At 28.8% G+C, this 26,260-nt stretch overlaps 1 protein-coding gene across 4 annotated transcripts in view; it reads left to right on the top strand.

The window, feature by feature from the left end:
* The first annotated feature begins 410 nt into the window (after positions 1–410).
* The window catches only part of LOC123262690 (regulating synaptic membrane exocytosis protein 2), a 155,961-nt gene continuing 130,111 nt past the window's right edge, over positions 411–26,260 (top strand). For 2 of the 4 annotated variants that reach the window (XM_044725027.1, XM_044725029.1), the window contains exons 1-2: positions 412–679; positions 19,704–20,249. In XM_044725027.1, coding sequence (XP_044580962.1) covers positions 20,214–20,249 — 36 coding nt within the window. In that variant the 5' untranslated portion in view covers positions 412–679; positions 19,704–20,213. Of the gene's footprint in view, positions 680–19,703; positions 20,250–26,260 lie in introns of all 4 variants that reach the window. The other 2 variants (XM_044725028.1, XR_006509016.1) reach the window with 2 other exon arrangements.

Below are 26,260 nucleotides of genomic sequence, written 5' to 3'. Positions count from 1 at the left end.
GGAACATAAAAGCTTGAATCATAACAAAAACCATCTGACCGTGGAAAAATAAACTAAAAAGCAGCTTTAGGTGCCCTCGACCTCTTCTTTGGGTTACCGTAGTCCTAGAGGATGCCTCTCCAACTCAAACTCTATCCTACATCCCGACTCTTTCGCTTACACTTGCTCCGAGCTTTATTTTATTCCCGTAGTCCTGCGCGGTAGTTTTTTCCACGAGCTTTTTCGGTAGTGGGAGTCATAAAGCTCGGGTGAGGAGAAAAGCTTTCCGCGGGTGACAGGGAAAGTTTCAGTTTGACAGGGAGGAAAGAGCTTCCAGAGAGAGACACGGATACTCTGAGTGAGAGCGGGTGGAATGGGGTGGAAGGGAAAAGCTTCAGGGGGTCTAAAGCGCCCTCTCGCTCGGCAGGTCGTCAAATGAGGTGGGAGAAACAGGAGACCCGGGCAGTTCAAGCCGGGCAGTCTGCCCGATGATATCGGTTCCTTGGTCTCCTTTGTTAATATCCTTCTCGATAACATATTTTTCGCCGCTACTTTGTGAACACTCGTATTATGTGATTTTATTTTTATTTTTGTTTCATTTTTTTAAAATATAAATTTGTGATTTTTATTGATCTAGACTTTGCAGTATTTGCTTTCTGTTTATTATTTTTAATTGGATTTTTCGGCGGCGACGTAACAGGTTGGTCATCAAAGTTATTGTTTTTTTATAATATTAATTAATGAAAAAAATTTTTTTTTCACACTTAATTGTTTAAAAAAAATCTTTGCAAATATTTTTTTACTTTAAACAAACGTTTTATAAACGTTAATTTTAAATTGACTTGTTAAAATTTTTTTTTAAAAACGTCTCTAAAAAATTGATAAAGCTTCTTTGTATTGAAAAAAAAAAATTTTTATAAGTTTCACGTTATTTATTTTCAAAATTTTAATTGAAAAAAAAAAACATGACTTTTTTTATTGTTAAAAATTAAAAAAAAATACTATCAATAAAATAAAATAAATGTAAAATTTTTCCGTGCAAAAAAAAATTTTTTGGGCAGTGAACAATATAAGTGACTAATAAAAAAAAATTTTTTTTTCACACTTAATTTTTTAAAAAAATTCTTTGCTAATATTTTTTTATTTTAAACAAACGTTTTATAAACGTTAATTTTAAATTGACTTGTTCAAATTTTTTGAATACTTTTTTTTTCAAAAAATCTCTAAAAAATTTATAAAGCTTCTTTGTATTAAAAAAAAATTTTTTTTCGAGTTTCGAGTCATTTATTTTCAAAAATTCCCATTAGAAAAAAAATCGTGAATGTTAAAAATCAAAAGAAGATAATTTTAATAAAATAAAATTTTTCCGAGTGTAAAAAAAATTTTTTTGGGCAGTGAATAATAATATAAGTGACTTAGTAAAAAAAAAAAAATTTTTTTTAAGCAGAGCAGCGTAAAAAAATAATAAATTTAAAAAAATAGAGAAAATTACTTGACTCGGTGTATTTTTTAGTGAAAACTGTTGCGCCTCGAAAAGCTATCGGGTCTTTGTTGCCAGGAAAAGCCCGAGGTTTTCGTCAAAAAGTACACAATTAACTACACTCGCTTTTTTTGATTGATTGAAGGGTGTAGGGCTTTTTTTTAAACAGAACTTTTAGTCCAGAATAACAGAGTAAGCTCTGATGCTGTTAATAATAGTAATAGTAATTAAATGAAAATAGAAGAGTTGTTCAAAGGGAATTTTTTCAATCTGGCGGATCAAGGAGCCTGACCATGTTTTTCTTTTGAGTAAAAAGTAGCTAAAAGGACATTAGATATAGATATAAATATTAATAGACTTTTTTGTATGACCTTTCGATTTTTTATGAATTTAGAGGTAATTAGTAGCTTAAAATTTTTTTTCTTTTATTTTTCTGTTGATTTTAATAATTTATAAATTTTAACTTTATTCATAGAGTTATTCGGGACAAACGAGACTCCAAGGATGAATTTCAAAGGTTTTTTTGGGATTTGTATTAAATGCATATTTCATACGTGACCTAATTTCGAGAAGTATAGAGACAAATGAGGAGTAGATAATTTTTTCAATTCTTTGTAGAAATTTATCGTGAAATTAAAATAATGAGTCTCTTTTAAAAAAAAAAAATTATTTTATTCTTGAAGGAAAAATATGAAAGTTTTTTTAATTAATGTGAGTGGGAAATAATTGTAACAAAATTTTATTGTATAAATTTCATCTAAATTATTTTTTCAGTATATTAAAATAAAAAATAAAATTGATATTCTCATATTTTTAAAATTGAAAAACAATTTTCATTTAATTGAATAAATTGAGTTTTAAAATCACTTTCTGCTGATAACAATATTTGCATAATAATATTCCATCAATAAAATTGATTTTGAATAATTATTCACACCATCAAAAAACAAAATCATTGTTTGTTTTTATAATAAAATTTAGTTGATAAAAAAAAGACTGAGACGTAAAATATTTGAAAAATTATTGAAATAAAAGACAATAGTAAAATTTTATTTAATAAGTAATTTTTGGTTTAAAAAACAATAAGTATAAAAATTTGATGAATTTAAAAAAAAATGAATTTTTGATCTAACCAATTTTTCTTATTATTAAATTTAACCTCTAAATTTACCTGAAGAATGAATATGCTGTAATTAATTTAACCTTCGTTAAAAATTGTAGAATTTTTAAGAATATATGCACAGAAAAAAAATTTACATCAGTGCGTTAAAAAATCTAGTGTTAAAAATTTTTATGTTAAATATTTAACACTTTCTTTTGTTGATTTAAGAGAATTAACAAAAAGAAGTGTTAAAATTATACATAAAAGTGTTAAATATTTAACAAAAAAATTTTTAAGACACTGATAAAAGGATTTATTAACTATTAATAATTTAATTTATTTTTGAAGACAATTATTTAATTTATTAAATTTCAATAAATATTTTTTAACATTCAATAAATATTTATTTGGGAGGAAAGTATATTTATTAATAATTAATAAGTATTAATTAATAGTATTTATAAATTATTTGCATTAATTATATTACATTATAATAACGTTTATTGTAAAATACCAAATTTTATCACAGCTCATAATTATCTTTTATATTTTTAAATATTAAAAACGTTAATTTATTTAGTGAATTTAATTATTATCATGTATTCCAGCTATAGGGTTATAAAAAGTGCCAAAAGAAAATTGCTATTTTTGCTTTTTATTTTAAACAAAAATTTGTTAACAGTTAACAAACATTCATTAACCATTAATAAATATTTATTAACAGTTAATAAATTGTACTTAATAAATTACTTATTAACTGTTGATAAATATTTATTAAATCCTATGATTTTAAAAAATCATTTATTAACAGTTAATAAAGCTTTTTAAATGTAAACAAATCTTTCTATCAGTGCACTAAATTTTTTGACGCAATGACACAAAATTTTTTACTGTGTGAACTTTTGCACCGAACTTATTTTTGACTAATTAAAAAATCGCAAAAATTTTCAAAAGTTCCATCATTCAAACAAATTGTTAGATTTATTTAATCTGCACTAAAAATAAAATTTACAGCCGAATTGCAAGTGGAATTTTTTATCGGTTGAAGTGACTAATCGCTTCAATTTTCCAACTAAATAAATCAAACTAAAAATTCCCCTGAAAAAAAAATGTAATTCATCCAGAATAATTTTCCATATTGCATTAAAAAAAATAAAAATAAAAATAAAGTTGAGTGTAAGTTAAAATAACAAATAACACACATTATATATAAGAGTGAGGTGTTTAGAAAAGCGGAAAAATTGTAAAGCAATTTCACGAAAGAAGGGAAAGCAAATGGGGCAAGTCGAAGGGCGTAAACGACATCTTGTAGCTACTGAAAAAAGTAAGGGAGAAAATGTTTAATAAAGATAATACGAAATGTCACCGAGAAAAAAAGTCACCCTTCGCTATTTTTCCGGGCTTTCAACAAAACAAAACACTGGTACGTTTTTAGAATGAAAGATCTTTGGAGAATAACTTGATGACCGCCGAAAAGCGGTTTTGAATGGATAGGCTTACACATTTAGACATTAGTTTAACCCCCGTCGGCTTGTGAGTGGTAAGTCTCGGTGGTTAAGCTTCCAGTGACAAGGGTAGTTCTCCGAGATTTAACTTTTAAAGTTTTGTTATTTATTTGAGATGATCTTGAGCAGTTTCTCGCGCGGTTATCTTCGATGCGCGTGAGTAAGTACTCTGTACCTATATTACTGCGCTGAGTTAGTTTATACCGTGACAGGGTCACCTGTTGACCTACTTTGCGTATCGTTTATGTGGGCCAGTGTGTTAGTTATTTTCTCTCGTTTTTTCGCTTATTATACCTATGTATCTATGAATGTACCTATAGATTTATATTATAATCATGATCGTGATACTACCCCTTTACTCTTGCACTTGTCTCATTTACTACTAACTATTATTTCTCATTGTATAGTCGCCATAAAACTTTAACTTTTTTTTTATTTCTTTACTCTGTGGTAAAACTAATTTTTATTTTTATACTTTCGTTTTATTTCACTTTTAATTTGCTCTATTGTATAATTTTTTATCTCATATTTTTATTTTGATATTAAAAAAAATTATTATTGTTATTAAACATTAAATAATTTTTAAAAACGCTTTAATAAAAAACCAAATTAAAAATTTAAAAATAATTTTTCATAAGTTTAAAATAAAAATAGAGTGATTAACAAAATAATTAATTATATCGTAAAAAAGCGTGGGATACTTGATATTAATTGTTGTAAATATTTTATTGACAGATATTGGAAAAAATTGAGTCATTGAAAACATATCTCAAAAAATACCCTACGCATTTTTTTACAATAAAATTAAATTTTTTTGTTAATCACGCTATTTTTGTTTTAAAATTTCTAAATATTCTTTTTAAATTTTTAGTTTGGTTTTTTAATAATAATCTATATTATTAAGAGAATAAGAAAAATTTTGTGTCCAGAATAGTCATATAATAAAATCGGTTTTTTTAGTGAAATTTAGTATCATTGCAAAGGTCTTGATTTGAATTTGTGCCTTTTCAAGGTTTTATAACATTCTTATCGATAGTGAATTTATTATGATAAGTATTTAGGCTGCATTCAAAAATACTCTATCTTTAGATGCATAATTAAGAAATGACGTATCTTGTGAACTATTGACATTTTTAAAGATATAAGCTCATCCCGATGTTACACTCATCGAGACCTTTTATTTGAGTACCCATATCAATTTTTCATATATTTATATATATTATACATATGTATATATGAAAAATATATCAAAAATGCATGTGGGTACTCAAATGAAAGCTCTTGATGAGTGTAACATCAAAATGAGTTTATTTCTTATAAAAATGTCAATAATTAAGAAATGACTCTGTATCTTGTCAACTATTGACATTTTTAAAGATATAAGCTCATCCCGACATTATACTCATCGAGACCTTTTATTTGAGTACCCACATCAATTTTTCATATATTTATATATATTATATATATATATATATATTATTATTATGCTTTACTTGTACACCTCTCGGTTTTTACAAGGCTGATTTCTCTTTTTCTCCTAGCTCTACGCTTTTTCTATTTCTCATATTGGACCTCAGCAAGTCCCACCCGACACTCCATTTCTACTTTTAATTCTTGCGGCTGTGGACCGATTTGTGCTTTCTGTACCGTATTCACCCTGAACCTCACCTTCTCAGGCTGTTGGAACAGAACCATGGGGAAACCACAGAGAAAACCCATGATAGTACAGTCGGAGCTGGGCTAAGTCTACAGTGATTGATAAGAAACTCTTCTTTATCGACCACGGGAGCATTAGGCCCCTCTCCTAGTGTGCAGAGATCCCTCGCGCTAGCCAACGCTGACTAAAGTGGTCACCCATTCAAGTTGTTGCTTAAATGTGTGATCGCCCAAGTCAGACGTGTGCCGCCCGGCTATCTCTGCCACTTTCAGAGGTTGGCAACGTAACGCACATATTTTTAATTATAATCACTGAAAAATATTGGTGCGTGCTGGGATCGAACCTGGGTCCCACTCTTTCGAAAAGCGAGCACCGAGCCGACCAGGCCATTGCCAGCCTTATATATATTATATATATGTATATATGAAAAATATATCAAAACTGCATGTGGGTACTCAAATGAAAGCTCTTGATGAGTGAAATATCAGGATGAGCTTATATCTTTAAAATATATATTATAAATATGTATATATGTATATATGAAAAATATATTAAAAATGCATGTGCACGGAAAAAAATTCTATGAAAAATTACTATAGTAACATCGTAATCCAGGACTAGACTTTCAGTATCTCGATTTTTACGATACTGCCGTCTACAGAATACAATTTGAATTATTGAAAATTACGATGTTATTTAGTAAATTTTTTTTCCGTAAGAGCAAGTGAATAAGGACGCATACTATATGTTTTAATAAAAGAGAGACAGAGTCTAGTAGTTTGCGACGCCACCACCGAAAGATGACCAACTACTGTAATGAGGGTCTTATTATGCGACTGAACAGAAACTTTAGATAATCCCTCCGATAGCGTGAGGGGATAAACCTTAGACTTGAGGCGGAGAGGACACCGGGTTCGATTCCTGGATGATAAAGAATTATTTTTTCGGTGACCTAAACTTCTTTTTAATTTGAGTGATAGAAATTTACGATGTTGCATCGTATAAACTACGATGTTTGAGTTCTGGTCCGGCACTGCAATATCCTACACTAAAAATTACGATGTTTTCATTGTAATTTTTCGTACAATTTTCTTTCCGTGTGGGTACTCAAATGAAAGCTCTTGATGAGTGTAACATCGGGATGAGCTCATATCTTTAAAATCGTCGATATTTAAGAAAGTACAGTGCAATTTAACAAAAGTCATTATTTAATAAAGAAAAATTTTATTTATTTATAGTTCACAATTCTCGGTAGTCACATAGTGACTGCAAGGTTGCTAGTAACAATATTAATTATAATTTCTTAGAACACCAAAAGTATAGAATTTTTTAATATATAAAATTAAAAATTACTTAGCCATCAGAGTACCTAATATTTACCTTTAAAATTAAAGTTAAAAGTGAATTCGGAGAGGTTTGTGAATCTGGGTAGCTTAAATGTTAGAGCAATTACTATGTTATCAGAAAAGTCCAGGTTCGACTCCTAGCTTGGTTCAGTGTCATTTATAATTTTTCCAAAATGATTTTCTATTGAGATAAATTAGAATTGTCAAGCTTACTTTACTATATAATTGTGATTAAAAATATCAAAAAATCATCAAGCTAATTCATCTTTTCAATTCATAATTTTCCGTCACATTGCACGCCGCTAGTATAATTTGAATGAATGACCTCCATTAAATTTATTTTTCATGGCGCTAATATTTAACACAATTGAACTCCGTAAATTTCCAATAATTGTTTTATTTATTAATTTATACTATTATTGTTTTTTTTTAGTTCATTTAAGTTTGTATCGAGCGATTGAGTGCTTTTTAAATTGAATTACGGATTTAATTATAAATTATAATACAAGAGGCTGATATTTATATTAGTTATTTTCATTAAGTATTAACTACTGTGCATTAGACCGGCTTTTCATGCGATAATAGCATTGTTTTTTTTTTTTTTTTAGTTATTAAAATTTTTTTTGTTATTAAAAAATACTTAACCGCTCAAAGTCATAACTCGGGCTCAGATTGTCGCACTTAAATGAAAAAATGTCAGTGGTTATATACAGCTCAGAGGATTTACGCTTTAAACTTTAGATTGTCTTATCAAAAATTGTTCTTCACTATTTTTAGTTTTATTTTTAAAATAAAATCAATTACCTTAATAAATGAACCATTAATAGCGGCGTAAAAAAAGTTTTGAGTAATAACAAGTGGATTAGTCAATAAAATAAAAAATTTAATGTTTCTATTAACGACAATATATCCTCAAAGTTGAGTAATAAAATATGTTAGTATCCCATAAAGCAGTCGTTGCAACAAAGTAACTGTTCTACACACTAAGAAAATATATTAAGTAGATAAATAAAAGTGTAAAACAGTAGCCGGGGGAACACTTTACTTTACAAAACGTCTATACTTTGGAGTTAACAAGCTACCAAAAGTTTCCCCATTATTACCACAGTGTAATTTTTTTTCGCAGGTGTCAGGAAAAATTTTTTTCAAAGTACTCTTACTCACATCTTACGAACTTTCCTTTTAAACTCGACATTATTTTTCCTTAAGCTCGGCAATTCCAAATAGAAACTCGGAGATTGCCCCGAGCTCTATCGGGAAAAATCAAATATTAAATATTGTACCCAACCTAACATAACCATGATTATGATTACCATCGATACTATTTCCTCAAGCGTTTTTAATTCAATTTGTCTCGGAAGTAAAAATTCAGAATTATTTTTGCAGCAAATAAAAAGAATTGATGATTACTAGTAACCTTGCAGTCACTACGTGACTGCCGTGACTTGAGAACTATAAATAAATAAAATTTTGCGTTATTAAATAATAAATTTTGTTAAATTGCAGTGCACTTTCTTAAATATTGATGTTTTTAAAGATATAAGCTCATCTCGATGTTACACTCATCAAGAGCTTTCATTTGAGTACCCACATGCATTTTTGATATATTTTTCATATATACATATATACAACATATATTTTAAAATATAAGCTCATCCTGATGTTACACTCATCAAGAGCTTTCATTCGAGTACCTACATGATTTTTTTTATATATTTCATATATTTTATATATATGATATTTATGAAATATATAAAATATATGAAAAATTAATGTGGGTACTCAAATGAAAGGTCTCGATGAGTGTAATGTTGGAGCGAGCTTATATCTTTAAAAATGTCAATAGTTTAAAAGATACAAGCTCAATTAAAATTTTGCTTTATTAAATAATGACTTTTGTTAAATTTCACTGAACTTTCTTAAATATTGACGTTTTTTAAAATATAAGCTTATCTCGATGATACACTTATCAAGAGCTTTCATTTGAGTAGCCACACACATTTTGATATATTTTTCATATATTCATATAGATAAATATACAAAATATAAGAAATATTGATGTGGGTACTCAAATGAAAGGTCTGGATGAGTGTAATGCCAGGGTGAGCTTATATCTTTAAAAATGTGAATAGTTCACACAGTGCAATCAATGTTATTACTTAATTATTGACATTTTTTAAGAAATAAACTCATTTTGATGTTACACTTATCAAGAGCTTTTATTTGAGTACCCACTTGGACTTTTGATATATTTGTCATATATACATATATATAATATATATAAATATACAAAAAATTGATGTGGGTATTCAAATGAAAGGTCTCGATGAGTGGAACATCGGGATGAGCTTATATCTTAAAAAATTTAAATATTTCACAAGATACAAGGTCATTTCTTATTTATGTATAGAGCATTTTCAAATGCAACCTAAATACTTATCATAATAAATTGACTATCGGTGAGAATGATATAAAACCTTGAAAAGGAACAAATTCAAACCGATATTATCGAATGATTATCCTGGATACAAAATTTTTCTCATTCTCTTAATGAGATAGATTTTTAGATTAAAAAAAAAAATATTTTTCAAAGACAATTAAACTGAGTACTGCGTGTTTTAATTACATTTACCAAGTTTGCTCTGACGTCAATTACACCGTTACGTCACACTCAATTAGCAAATGATCACGAATTTAAAAGTGATACATATTTTATTACTCAAGTTAATTTTTTATCATTTAAACTTGTCTTAACTTAGAAATGAATTTATTTTATTTCCAAGTTATTTTTATTTGGGAGTAAACTTTTTCGGAGATTAGTGAAATAGTGTATCGGGTAGAAGATGGCGAAGGGTCAGAGAGAAATGTGAGCTAGAGCTTACACTACCGATCAATAGCTACAGGTGGCAGCCATTTCCCTTCACCGGTGTACTGCTTTCTTTCTCTATCTTTTCATTTCACCTCACACCCGAATATACACGTCCTTCTATTCAATACACCCCGAGCGTACAACAGTTTCTGTGTAAACCTTGCCTTTTTTTGGTATTGCGAGGAATAAAAAGGGAAAAAAATATTCGAAGTCGCTTTTGTGTTATCCTTTGGGAAAATTTTACTTGCTGGAAAAAATACTTTTGGCATTTAATTAATTTATTATACATTGAATTTTTTTATTGAGAAAGTACGGAAATATATTTGAGTTAATTTTAATTTATATTTGAGTTCTATTATATATGCAATATAAATATAAAAAAATTAATTGATTAAAAATTTTCAAGTGAAATTTAATAAAAAATTTTTTTTATATTTCTTGATGAATATTTTGAATATTAATTTAATTTTAATTTTTAAGGAAAAAAAATCTTTATTAATTTTTTAGAAGTCTTTTAATTTTTTTAAATAATTTTTTGATATTCAGAAATTTAGAATTTTTTAATCGCAATTTTTTTAAGTTCACAAAAATAGAAAATAAAAAAAAATATTTTTAAAATGTTAATTTTTGAATGAAAAAATTTGGTAATTATTTACAAGTGAAAAATTAATTTTTTTTAAATTTTGTTTGTTTTTACGGCGGATTTATGATAAAAAATATCGTGAAAGAAAAAATAGAAATTTCAATAGTTTTATTGCAATTAAGGAAGTTCGAGCGTAACTAATGAGTCAAAATAGTGTTAAAATTTTTTTTAAATTTTAGTATTCCCAATATTCGTCAAAATTCTTTATTTTAATTTAAAATAATTGAAACAATTTAATAATTGATGATTTTTACTTATTTAATAAAGTAAAGTAATAAAATGACTTTGATATTTATTACTTACCGCAATAAATAAACAGATTTGGCAATAGCGCGCTTGATTATACCCATAACTGAGACGTGGATGAGTGTGTGAGTTAAACATTTCTCTCTCTGTAACTATACTTCTATCCTTTTCTTTTTTCTCAGCTGTTGACGCGATGTTGTCAAATCTTTATTCGAATAAATGGCTGACGATAAACGAGTTACAAACATAAAATTTGACTTTAAATATTTCAAAAATTATATCGGTAATGTATTATTATTAAATTGTTTTTATATTTTGCAATAATCCAAGTTTCTTGTGTATAGTTTTTTATCCGTTAAAGTTGGGAGGTTAATATTGAGAAAAATAATTAAAGTCTCGACAAAACGTTTGTCCGCCATAAGAGCCCGTGTATAAGGAGATAAAATATGTGATTTTTAAAATTTAATATCTAAGTAACTAAACGGTGATTCTTTTTTAAATTTTGGGATTAGATAAATGACGTATTTATTTATACGTATACTTAATTTCAAAGCTCAAAGTTGGATAATTATTTTTTACATTAGATTCGCTCGAACCTCGTTAAAAGTTGGAAAAATTTTTTGGCTCTCATGTTTTTCGATAAAATTTCTATTTTATCTTTTTTTGATAAGTACATAAAAAAACGAACAATTTAGAAAATAAAATTTGAATATCACAATTTTCTAAAAAATTTATAAATTTTTTTGAAAATTTGTTAAAATCAATTTTTTTTTAATTGTTCATTTTTTTATGTATTTTAAAATAAATATATCAATAAAATAAAATAGAAATTTCGTTAAAAAAAAATGAAAATTAAAATGGTGGAACTCACTAGTAAATATTTACCAAAAAAATATTTTAAAATGTTAATTTTTTAATAAAAAAATTTTTTTTAACAAAAATTAAAATTTTTTATGGTATAAAAATAATCAAAAGTTAATCTACTTAAAATAATCACTACAAAAATAAAATAAAATGAAAATTCCAGAGAAAAATCATAATAATACGAATAAGGGTAGTAAAATAAAAATTTCCGCAATGTTTGACCATTTACCCAGTTATAGCCCGGAATGTACACGTAGGTTGGCCATAAGAAGCTTAGCAACCCCATCAGGCACGTGAGTTGTTCGCAAGGCTATTTCGTGGGGGTTGCTTTTGCGTGGAAAGTAATTCCACTCGGCTGCAGTTTACGTCAACTTAATTTAATCTTATATTTTTGTTTGACCGCAACCTTTTTTATCTTTTATTCTGTAACCACTCTTTTATTTGATGCTCGCCTTTTTCACTTCTTTTTACATTTTCTTACTAAGTTACTTAGTTATCAGCCCTCTGCATTTCTTTACCTTTTACATTTCACCGTTCTATTTATTTAACTATAATTACAAATGATGTTAAATTTATTCCTTCACTCCAGTCAGTCACTCAGTATATATATATATAGAGAGAGAGAGAGGGTGAGATAAATATAAGACTAAAAATATATCTGTAGGATGTAGAATGTAAAAGACGTAGGAGCTTGGTATTAATGGAAGTTACCGGTAGTGCTTTTTTACAACGCAAAGGGAACTGAGTAAATCACTTAGACGTAAGAATTCAATTCTTTAAAGTAAAATACGTCACTGACATTTTTTTTTAAATTTTTAAATTAAATAAAAACAATAATAATAATTTACTATTTTTGTAAAAATAATTAAATTACAAATCGAGATTATTATTATCATTATTTTCGGGAAAATATTGAAGATGAGAAAAAAATAAAAGGAACCTTTTTGATAGAAAATTAAAAACTCTATAGAAAAGATTTTAATTAATTTTTTTGTATCTTTGATGTTTTAGACAAAATATTGATTTGAACAAATTATTTAAAAAATTTCATTATTATTGTTAATATTATTACGGAAAACAAAATTTAATTAATTAATAATAACTAGCAACCTTGCAGTCACTATGCGACTGCTGTGACTTGTGAGCTATAAAAAAATAAAATTTTGTTTTATTAAATAATGACTTTTGTTAAATTGCACTGTACTTTCTTAAATATAGACGTTTTTGAAGATATAAGCTCATCCCGATGTTACACTCATAAAGAGCTTTTATTGGAGTACCCACATGCATTTTTCATATATTTTATATATTTAATATATATGATATTTATAAAATATATGAAAAGTGCATGTAGGTACTCAAATGAAAGGTCTCGATGAGTATAACATCAGAATGGACTTATATTTACGAAAATGTTAAGAATTAAAGAATAACTGTTGTATTTTGTTAACTAATGATGTTTTTAACAATATAAGCTCATCCCGATGTTATACTCATCAAGAGCTTTCATTCAAGTACCCACATGCATTTTTGACATATTTTTTATATATACATATATATAATATATATAAATATATGAAAAATTGATATGGGTACTCAAATGAAAGGTCTCGATGAGTGTAACATCAGGATGAGCTTATATCTTTAAAAATGTCAATAGTTCAAAAGATACAAGGTCATTTCTTCTTAATTATTGATATTTTTAAAGATATAAGCTCATCCTGATGTTACAATCATCAAGAGCTTTCATTTAAGTACCCACATGCATTTTAATATATTTTTCATATATACATATATATAATATATATAAATATATGAAAAAATTGATGTGGGTACTCAAATGAAAGGTCTCGATGAGTGTAACATCGGGATGAGCTTATATCTTTAAAATTGTCAATAATTCACAAGATACAAGGTCATTTTTTAATTATTGACATTTTTTTAAGAAATAAACTCATTTCTATATGACACTCATCAAGAGCTTTCATTTGAGTACCCACATGGATTTTTGATATATTTTTCTTATATACATATATATAATATATATAAATATATGAAAAATTGATGTGGGTACTCAAATGAAAGGTCTCGATGAGTGTAACATCGGGATGAGCTTATATCATTAAAAATGTCTATATTTCACAAGATACAAGGTAATTTCTTAATTATGTATCTAGAGATAGAGCATTTTCGAATGCATTTTCGAAATTCAAGTCAAGACCTTTATAATGACAGTAAATTTCACTAAAAAAACCGATTTTATTATATGACTATCCTGAAGACAAAATTTTTCTTATTCTCTTAATAATATAGATGATAATAATAATAATCATCCAATCTTATTACGAGACCATTAGATTATATTTCATTTTCCTGAGGAAAAAAAGGGTTGAGTGGTCTCGAGAATTTATTGGTTGATTTTTTACATTGACCCTTAGTGGTCAGAGGGACAAAATGACCTCTGGTCGGGTAGTTTTTAGCGAACAGCGGGAGTCTAGTGGTCGGGGATGTAAATGGCGTAGCAGTGGATAATATAATACAAGTATAGTCTATTTCTGCTTGGTCGTTGGTCGAGCATACTTTGGTCGACTCGAAGTAAAGGGGAGCGAGCATGTATCTGATCAGCCGCAACAAGTAGTCAAGCTGCGAGACCGAGCTGCCGTCGTCGCGCCACATGACCTCGACACATCCAATCCTCTGCTCTGTTTAGCTGTGTATGTTGTATCTATTGACTTTATATGCCTATGTGTATAATAAGAACATGTCAAAACAACCTGCTCATGGTCATTTTAGTTAAAATGATTGATTTTTTTTAAATGTCATTTATTTATGATAAATTGCGACATGTTTTTTTAAGCATCACGTCTTGTTGATATTTCTTTTTAATATAAAATTTAATTTTTTTCTTCTATTATCAGAAGAAATTATTTATAGCATTTTTAGAAAATTTTTTTCAAGTCATTGAATTTTATGAAAATAAAACTTTATTGATAAAAAATCATAGAGAAAGTAATTCACCACGGAAGAAAGTAAACTGTAAAATTCACTCGGATTCCGGTTAATTTTTATAGTTTTAAACAGTGCAGCGGACATCGGGGTGGCACAAATGTAAATATTACAAAACTTAATGTAGAAAGTGTAAAAGCCACAATTTATAATTTAATATCGAAAATGTGATTACTAACTGTCACTATAGTAAATAACGATTCTCTCATCTTAAAAAATTACAGTTTCAAACAGTAAAAATTGCCGTTTCAATATATAATCTATATACTATGAGAAGAAGGGAAAAGTCTCACACTCGGAGAATTTAACATTTGAAATAGTAAAAATTCTACTCTTAAAATATATGTTTTACCAGTCAAAGCAAATCAATAATTATAGTTTGATTTTTAGCGTTGCGTTTAAAATTTACCATTTTACTTTGTAAATATTGACGTTACTTGTATAGAAATTTAGTAACTGTAGTTTATATTTTTTACATATCATAAGATCATTTTTTAGGTACCAAATGATAAATATCAAAGTCAAAATTCTTAATTATTATACTTTAACATTTTCGACTTTCACATGGTGAATATTACTGTTTGAAATAGTATTTTCTTCCATGTAAATAATAAATTGTAGCATTTAAATAATGAATATTATAAAGTGATTGTTAAAATCACGATTTTACTGTTTGAAATGGTAATTTTTTCCAGTTGATCATTACTTATTATAAATCGACTATTATTTATTACAGTTTACTTTTTTCCGTGCATTAAATATTTGATCAGTAAAAATAAAATTGACAGTATGTGTGTGATTAAAAAATTGAAGGTAAAAGTTTTGATAAATCTGAGACTGACATAACACAAAGTTGAGGTTCAGTAAAAATGATTGCTAACAAACACGAAATATTGTGTTTGGTTTTTGAGTTATTTTCAAGTGGGTGCGTACGTACGCGTCTATCTAGATATTACAAATTGTAATCGATAGTTTAGAACAATCTGAGCGATTTGTAACGTCTGTATGTGTTTAGCGTCCGTCAATTTGTGTACTTTCAACAATCCTCGAGTAGAGAGGGCGAGGCAAGAAATATATATTAAATGTTTTGTATAATAAAGTGAATTTTGCGGAATAAGGTAGAACCTGGCCGCTCAGTTTGAGAGATGCTTCTGTCAACAGGAGGAAGAAATGACGAGGGAGGTTATCGATTTCTATTTATATTTACTCACTGGTTTCATTCCTGTACTCTTGACCGTCTCGTTGAAGCTTTCTATCGAGGATATTATGTACTCTTCTCAATAAATTTTGTATCATACTTTGTTTCGTTGATTTTCCTTTTCCCAGATTTATCTCCATTGATTATATTGCCTTTTTTTTGTTTCAGAAAAGACGTTTTTGTTGTCAAAAAAAGATTTATTGAATTGGGTACTTTAATATCGTAATATTTTATTCATAATGGTGATTTTGAAGTTTTATAAATTGGTTTTATTGCAGCGATAATCTTTTTCGGATTTATTGTAATTTTTATGAGTATCAAATTTTTTATTGGAACTTTGGAAAAATTTTTAGACCGAATAATTTACTTGATACTGGAGATGATTAATTTGGGGATGATAAATAAATAAAAGCTGAAAATACAGGGTTGTTATTGATGAAAGAGAAACCGTGCGCGAAATATTTACTGGAGGGATTTGTTTGTTCGCTTTTTTTGAAAATATACTCGGATAAATATAAATAAATCGAGTATGTTTATGACTTTTTAGTCGCGGGAGTTTGTTGTTTTATCTGTTTCAAAAGAACCGACTGGTCAGCTATGGCCTTGGAAAATCTAAAAATATATACACGATAATAGTAATTAAAATATAATTTTGTTGTTCCGAAAAACAATATCATTGAATATTTACAAAATAGCTTTTATCGAAGTGAAAATATAACTTTAAAGAGGTTCAATAGAGTGCGTCAGAAGATAATTATTTGAAAATACTGTTAGGCGATTATTACTCGAAACAATATTTTAAATAGCCTCGACTCTCGCGTGGGTTAAATTGAATCTCTTTCTCGGGAGACGAATGTTTGTGTCGCGTTAATTTATGCCCTATAATTATGAGAACTACGTTATCAGCCCCCGGCCTTTGGAGTCACATTGACATGTTTCGAGACCTACCCAGTTTAGTAATTACTTCTTCTCCCAACCCAATATTTGATCTTCCTCAATTCCAAGTGTGTATATTTATCCAGCTCCCACCGGGGCTGCAAATAAACCGCTCTTATTTATTCATTTTTGAATATTCGCCTCTAACCATTCCTCGCTTCATCGCACCCAAAAACGCTCCTAATCGTTCATTTATTTTCCTCTGCGTCTGCATAATAGCCGTCTAATTATCTGGCCCATCGTGAATTCTCTCACCCGAGTAAAGTGTTAACTTCCTAATTTCACCTCCGTGCTGAAAATCACCAGCGAGGCAAAAACCAACCAAATTTTCCACCGACAAGTCACTGGGACTCCAATACACCAATAGATTGTACACACTTTCACCCTAACACTGGACTAAAGACTAGGGGCGCGATTCATCCATCAACCCCTCGAGAATAAGCTTCCTGTCTCTAAATCCGGTCTTAACAACCACCTAAACATCCATTCGTCACTCTCGATTAAATAAATATTAATATTTAATAACGACAGTCAACTACCGGGAAAGCTAGGGGCTTTAGTTCAGCCTCGTTGCTGTTAATAATTATAATTACCCTAATTAAGGGACATTAAAATCAAGGTCCATTTTGGAATTTCGTAAGGTTAACTCACCGACATAATCAGATTGTAATTAATGGTAAGCCAAGAATAACGAGCTAAAATTCCCAAGAAACTATGTGGATCCTTAATTTACTCCCGTATATACATATAATGCTATGAATTTATTTCCGCCACCGTGAGAACCTTGTTCAATTTATTATAACTGCCTAGAGATCCGCCTACTTGTTTATTTTCGCTTTATCTTGATTATAAAATAATACACACACATTATATCAACCTACAAACTTTGTTTACATTATAACAATAACAATAATTATAATAATAATTTATTTATTATTGCAACAACTATTTTTAACTCCTGTAATGCGCTTAAACTAGAATTTATCTATACTTTGGTGCAATTGTGAATAATTTCGTAACTATTATACATTAAATATTTAATTCGTTCATAATACTATCCAATAATTTCATAAATTTTCATACTATGATAAATAATTAATAATTGTACAGTTTCATATCAATTTTTAGGGCAATTATATTTTTTTATTTCAATTTGTAATTATAACAATAATAATAATGTTTGTTACAAATATGAAAATATATTGATATTGACACGTAATACAAATATGTATACATACAAATTTTGCCTGTTAACATACCAACAACAATTATGTTACTCTAGCGTAACAATCGAATTGTAAATTAGCATACATTTATATATGTTAATAACATGTAAAGTGTGTAAATAAATTGTCCTCGCGTTATACTATCTGTCAGTAGGTCCTCTCACTCACTAACCCATATCCTCATATCCTCATCTACTCATACTCGTACACACTGGGTATTACCGCGGAATCAAGTATCTAGTTCACAGTGTACAGTACGATTTTGCGCTGAAAACGTCATCTGATATTTCCATTTGACATTTCCTCTGTCATGTATCTGGAAATTGGAAAAAAAATATAAATATTTTTTTTTTTCATTTTATTTTTTTTTTAACTTCAAGCTGTTTCGTTAAAAAATTTTATTATTATTATCTATATTATTAAGAGAATAAGCGAAATTTGATGGCCAGTGTATTTGTGTAATAAAATGGGTTTTTATAGTTAAATTTGGTATCGTTAGAAAATTCTTGACCTGGAGTTGTGCCTTTTCAAGGTTTCATACTATTCTCACCAATAGTTAATTTATTATGATAAGTATTTAGGCTGCATTCGAAAATGCTCCTCTAGATACATAATTAAAAAATGACCTTGTATCTTGCACACTATTGACATTTTTAAAGATATAAGCTCATCCTGATGTTACACTCATCAAGACCTTTCATTTAAGTACCCACATCAATTTTTCATATATTTATATGTATTATATATATGTATATATGAAAAATATATCAAAAATGTATGTGGGTTCTCAAATGAAAGCTCTTGATGAGTGTAACGTCGGAATGAGCTTATATCGTTAAAAACATCATTAGTTAACAAAATGCAACAGTCATTCCTTAATTCTTAACATTTTCATAAATATAAGTCCATTCTGATGTTCCACTCATCGAGACCTTTTATTTGAGTACCCACATGCAAATTTCATATATTTTATAAATATACATATATAATATATATATAAATATATAAAATATATGAAAAATACATGTGGGTACTCAAATGAAAGCTCTCGATGAGTGTAACTTCGAAATGAGCTTATATCGTTAAAAACATCATTAGTTAACAAAATGCTACAGTCATTCCTTAATTCTTAACATTTTCATAAATATAAGTCCATTTTAAAGTTACATTCGTCGAGACCTTTTATTTGAGTACCCACATGCAAATTTCATATATTTTATAAATATACATATATATATATATATATATATATATATATATTATATATATATATATATATATATATATATATATATATATAATATATATAAATATATAAAATATATGAAAAATACATGTGGGTACTCAGATGAAAGCTCTTGATGAGTGTAACATCGGGATGAGCTTATATCTTTAAAAACGTCAATATTTAAGAAAGTACAGTGCAATTTAACAAAAGTCATTATTCAATAGAGCAAAATTTTATTTATTTATAATTCACGAGTCACTATTATTATTACACTGATAAAAAAATTTTTTAATATTTAATAAACTTTATTATTTGCAATTTTTTTTTACAACTAAGAAATAGTTGTAATAAAAAATATCACTGCAAAAAATTTGTTTGTCATTTATTGTACAAATAATTATATTTTTGATGTTGATAGACTGGACGTGAGAAGAAAACCGAGAGGAGAATAAAAGAAGCTGGTTAAAATATTACGTAAGACACGGAAGTGATGCTTACGAGGACCCAGCTCACGCGGTCACATTTAGGAGCACCAGACGTGACCCAAAATCCTGAGCAGGAAAATCACCAAAGTACGGCATTAGGACTGTGTCGTTAGGTCACAAGGAGTCCGGATATAAAAGTGAAAAAAAAAGAAAGGATAAAATAAAAAAAACAGTAAGCAGCCGAGAATAAATTGTTGGAGCAGGAGCAGTATCTAGCTCGCCGGCATTTATGATCGTCTTCGGGCTTCAACGGGACGTCAGAGCGTCGTCCTGGTGGCCGCTTTTTATTGATACGTCTTGAGGTTTTTTCTTAACCGCCACCCGGCATTAGCTCCCGTCGAACTAGACACCCAAATTCAATACTTTGAGGCTTTACTTTACTTTAAATTTCATTCCGTGTCAGTTTTGAAGATAATTCGTGGGACTTTACTTCCAAATTCAAAATGTTGCCGACAAACGTTATGTCTTTTATGAAGAAGGTGAGTCTTTTTTTTTTATCTTAATAATTTGTGTCAAAGTTTATGTCAATTTTTCGAACGATTTTCACTTGACTTTTTAAAAAATGAAAGGATTTTTCACTTCAAATAATTTTTTAAAAAAGTTTGGAAAATCAAAAAATGCACGCCTCATAATTTCATTTTCCATAATGAAATTGATTAAATAAAATACAAAAAATACTTTTAAATCTTTCGCGCCATTGTCCACCCAGAAAAAAAAGCTACTGCGCATGTATTGTAAACGAACCTTATTTACATAGATATAGATGTACAAACGATTAGTGGATTTTTAGTTTATTGCTAATTATAAATAAACTACATTGAATTAGACCGTGATCTTCAAAAGGACTTAGTTTTAGATAATTCTAAAGCCTATAAAAAATAAATGGACTTGATCAGTTAAGTTTTTCGGCAGTTATCGTGACCACACCAGTTTCCATACAGTTGACAGCCGGACGTCCACGGAATAATTTTTATAAACATTTTTTTTATTTTAGTTAAAGTTTTTATGCCATATTAGGTCAAGTGACTAGTGGATTTTTTTATTCAGGCCCAAAGATGGATGGTCCATCTCCCCTTTTGTTCGAGAGCTATATTCTCTCTTCCCATCAGTTCGATGGAATTATTTTTTCAGTCTGTCTTTACTCTTATTCAATTTTCTTTCACTATCTTTCACTTAATGAACATCTACATAACTCGAACAGATACCACAAGCTTCTAGCTTTACTAGTATTCAAGTTCGATGGATTTCCATCGAACTAATGGGAAAAGAGAATATAGCTCTCGAACAAAAGGGAAGATGGACCATCCATCTTTGGGCTTGAATAAAAAAATCCACTAGTCACTTGACCTAATATGGCATAAAAATTTTAACTAATATATTATCTGGTAGGTCTTAGAATATCATGAATTTTTTTTATTTATTTAAAAATCAAAATGTCTTTAAAAAATGTCATAAGTGTTGAAATTAGTGTTTTTCCATGACTATATTTTTAAATATTGTTCTACGAGTGCGATAGAAAATAAATAGAGACAATTTTAGTTCAAGAAATTGCTTGATTTTTGTAAGGCGAGTGTCGAGCACAACCTCATCCGCTTCGCTTATGAGGCATGCAAATAATTTATAAAAACTGAAGAAGATATTTGATACAGCAAAAAATTGATATTAATTTAATTTTTATTATCAGTAATAGACAGTAAGAAAATATTAAAAGAAGTTTGGAAAATCCAAAAGTGCACGCCTCATAATCTCATTTTCCATAATAAAATTGATTAAAATAAAATACATAAAATACTTTTAAATCTTTCGCGCCATTGTCCACCCAGAAAAGAAAGGTACTGCGCATGTGTTGTAAACGAACCTTATTTACATAGATATAGATGTACAAACGATTAGTGGATTTTTAGTTTATTGCTAATTATAAATAAACTACATTGAATTAGACCGTGATCTTCAAAAGGACTTAATTTTAGATAATACTGAAGCGTATAAAAAATAAATGGACTTGATCAGTTAAGTTTTTCGGCAGTTATCGTGACCACGCCAGTTTCCATACATACATTTGACAGTCGGACGTCCACGGAATAATTTTTTTTATTTATTTAAAAAAGCAAAATTTCTTTTAAAAATGTCATTAGTGTTGAAACTAGTGTTTTTTCATGACATTTATGTGTAAGTATTGTTCTACAAGTGTGATAGAAAATAAATAGGGACAATTTTAGTTCAAGAAATCGATTGATTTTTTTAAGGCGAGTGTAGAGCACAACCTCATCCGCTTCGCTTATGAGGCGTGCAATATTTATTAAATGCTGAAAAATAAATTAATAAATTTTATTAAATTTTGTAATTAATTTTTTGAATATTTTTTAATCGTCATTTAACGAATTGAAATTATTTTAAAAATAATTTAAATTGAAATTATATTTAATATCATTTGTGCGATAAAAATAAAATTCAAAAGAGATTTTAGTATCGAGAAATAGAAATAATCATACTCGTAATAATAATAATAATAATAATAATAATAATAATAATAATAATAATAATAATAATACAAAATGCTGGGGTAAAGGATTCGAAGATGATTTACAAAGAAATGAGGGCAAGGACATTACCCAGTAATGCGGGAATGCCTTGAAGTAATGTACGATTGAGATAAGACGGAGTAGAGGAAATGATACGATAGATATTGAAAAGAAAAAAATACAAAAAGCGAAGAATAAAATCGGGTATAGTTGACAAGACGCAAAAAAAAATAGAAAAAAACACCAGTGCAAAGTATAATTCCATTGATCACAATATAAGAAAAAAATAATATTATATTATCGTGATGTGCGGCTGACAGTCTAGTTATTATTGGACGTCACGGAATGGTCGCAAGACTATCACAGCTGATCGTTTTATAAATGGACCGTCAATATTGTGGCGATATCTACCAATTTTATTAAATGGTTTAATTTCAATTATTTTAATAAAAATTTATAAATAATTTTTTAATTTATTTTGAAGCAATTAGTTTTTCTTTTCAAAATTTATTCCAAAATTTTTTTAGTAGTTACAAATTTTTTTTTTTAAATCGAATTTGTAACTAAAAAATGTATGACAGTCTAAAAGTCGAAATGAATAATGGCAATTTCAAGTAAAAATTAATATAACAATCTTATAATTTTAATCAAGACAGTGTAGCCTTTTTGCGGTAACAATTCTCAACAAGAATTAATAGAAGAAAGGCTTACGCAATCACTTGGCGATTTGGGTCACTCTAAGTGAAGATTGTGGCGAAAGGTATTCGGTGATCTGGAGCTATTCAAGGGGTGGCCGGAATGGCCGTTGGAGAATTTATTGTTTCGCGTGCGACCGAGATACGTCCGTAGGTGTAAATCAATCGAAGGCGACTTAATTTAAGGCACAGCACTGCACCAACCAATTAGCCTTTTTTACATTCTATTTTTGCGGGATTTTTTTTTTATGAGAATCTAAAATTCGAGACTCCAGTTTTTTGTCGCCAAGCTAGATGGATTTACCGCGAATCTTAGATAGGTCGAAGTTGAAAGTCTCTAAGTATTCGGTGATCACTTTTATCGAGAATTTGAGACTCGGAAATTAATTAGTTATTATTAATTAATTATCAAAATTAAGACACTGGAAAAAAAAAATTTCTATAATTTAATTTAAAAATCAACATGACTGTAGTGAGTAAAAAAAATTATTTTTTGTTAATATTTAATGGAAATTTTTAAATAATTTATCGGCATGATTAATTATTAAAAATTTTAATAAAATTTCAACCTTTTAAAATTTTATCAAGTCCAAAAAAAATTATATAAAAAAATTTTTCCTTTGTACTAATTCCAAAATTATTAAAAGAATCACTCACCACATTTAACTAATCTAATTCCCTCGAAGCAAATTAATAAACCGAAAAAGAAAAAAAAATCAACTCCCGTTGTCTTAATTAATTCGTGTTTACCCTAAAATTTGACAGTAAGAAAAATTTTTCTCTTGAAATCGAAAGTAACTGAAGCACACCCTCACCCTCTTGGAATTAAGTAATCAAGCATCAGCCTTCCACTGAGATATAAATTCTAAGAAATAGTTTTCCAATAAAACTCACGTTGAGTAAATAATAAATCAAAAATCCTCTCGACTGTGGATTAATTAACACAAGTTTGACGTATCAATTAATAACGAAAAGATAAATAACAATTATAAAATTTAGCGATATGATATCGAACATCGTTAATACAGAGTGTCCCAGAAGTAACGGACGCCATTGTAGCATCTGATAAACAAAATAATTCTGAGACGAAAAGTCCTTAGCCATTTTTTAATCAGACGTATAGATAATTAATTATTAATTAAAATAACGTCCTCTTATGTGTTAGAGAGAGAGCGCTAGTGTCAAGTCAAGTGCGTTCCAACGAAGACGCTTGCACGTGTGAATGTGTAAGTAAATATGTGTGACTACGTTAGCTATAGAAACTAGTTAGTCATACAGTTAGTTGTATCTTTGTTTGGCACATACTTTACTGGACACTGGCACTCTCTCTCTAACAAATAAAGAGACGTTATTTTTAATTAATAATTAATTATCTATGCGGTTAATTGAAAAATGGCTAAGGACTTTTCGTCTGAGAATTATTTTTTTCATCAGATACTACAATGGCGTCCGTGACTTTTGGGATACCCTGTATAGTTAATGAACGGCTTATTGAACAATCAAGTGATCGACTTTGATAAAGTAGGAGCTATAATCCATGAACCTTGATGGGAGCTTCAGAGCGTTGATAAAGTCCATGCTTACGTTCGATCAGCCATCACCATCCAATGGATATTATTAAGCCCTGATATTACTTGTACCCCTGATGGATTAAACACTGCAACCAGATTACAGGCTCGATGTGAGCATGTGGATGTCATTGGATATTGAAACTTAGATGGTACCTAGTAGCTGTTGAACTAACGCACCAACCATACAAAAGAGACATAATGTTGTCTGATCGAAATAGTGAAAATTGTATTGAGCTTATCAGAATTCCGACAAGAAGGCGTCGGCTTTGTTCTCCAAATTAAAGGACCCTTTGTGCCGAAGAGCTAGAGGAAAATGACGAGCATCTCAGATGAAATGCTGTACAAAGTAATGACATCAATGGCTAGGACACAATACAATGATGAGATCTGTATTGATAACTCTGCTCTGCTCTGCTCTGGGTCGGTGTCGTAGGAATTCAGAGTTGGACAAAGCAACCACAATTGTATTATTATTATCTGATAGCTAGAAGTCGATGTGGTGTCTTCATTTCGATGGATATTTTTTAATATTTGGTGTTAATGATAATAACCTGAAAGCAGAAGCGGGATAGATGGAAGATCATGAAGAAGGGGATTACTAGGGAGCTAAAGCTAAAGCTAAAGACCCAGCCCGCAGATAGATGCTGCGAGAGACTGAGGAAAAGCCAATCTTGGAATGGTAGAATGGTGATGTAAATTGGGAGTAGAATGGTTGGCGAGCTGCCAGAATAGCTCAGAGCGAGAAGACCCGGTCCTTTCACAATCTAAACCCCAAGACCAGATTCTCACTGCTCAACTACTCTGCTACTATACTCTACTACTTCACTTGATTTCTATAGTACCTATTACCTGGGTATTATTCAGTAAAGTCACTGGAATCCTGCCAGGAATATTCAATCTCAGTATTTACTTACTATCGTTTTCCTGTTACCACTTATATTGCCAGATAAATATTTCCTTTTTGGATTTTTTTTAGGTGATTGACGAGCGAATTATATTGGTGATAAATTTAACTTATAGAACTTTTTTTTTTTTGAGGGTTTAAAATTGGTTTTTACTTACTAGATAATTTTTTGAGTTGGAATTAAGTGGTTTTATTATAATGGTGATTTTGAAGATTTATAAATTGGTTTTATCGAGGATATTATGTACTCTTCTCAATAAATTTTGTATCATACTTTGTTTCGTTGATTTTCCTTTTCCCAGATTTATCTCCATTGATTATTTTGCCTTTTTTTGTTTTGGAAAAGATGTTTTTGTTGTCAAAAAAAGATTTATTGAATTGGGTAGTTTAATATCGTAATATTTTATTCATAATGGTGATTTTGAAGTTTTATAAATTGGTTTTATTGCAGCGATAATCTTTTTCGGATTTATTGTAATTTTTATGAGTATCAAATTTTTTATTGGAACTTTGGAAAAATTTTTAGACCGAATAATTTACTTGATACTGGAGATGATTAATTTGGGGATGATAAATAAATAAAAGCTGAAAATACAGGGTTGTTATTGATGAAAGAGAAACCGTGCGCGAAATATTTACTGGAGGGATTTGTTTGTTCGCTTTTTTTGAAAATATACTCGGATAAATATAAATAAATCGAGTATGTTTGTGACTTTTTAGTCGCGGGAGTTTGTTGTTTTAGCTGTTTTAAAAGAACCGACTGGTCAGTTATGGCCTCGGAAAATCTAAAAATATATA

This window comes from Cotesia glomerata, linkage group LG4 (genome assembly GCF_020080835.1).
Source record: "Cotesia glomerata isolate CgM1 linkage group LG4, MPM_Cglom_v2.3, whole genome shotgun sequence".
Taxonomy (NCBI): domain Eukaryota; kingdom Metazoa; phylum Arthropoda; class Insecta; order Hymenoptera; family Braconidae; genus Cotesia; species Cotesia glomerata.
Note: the sequence above shows the minus strand (reverse complement) of the source record. Positions and strands in the feature narration are given on the sequence as shown.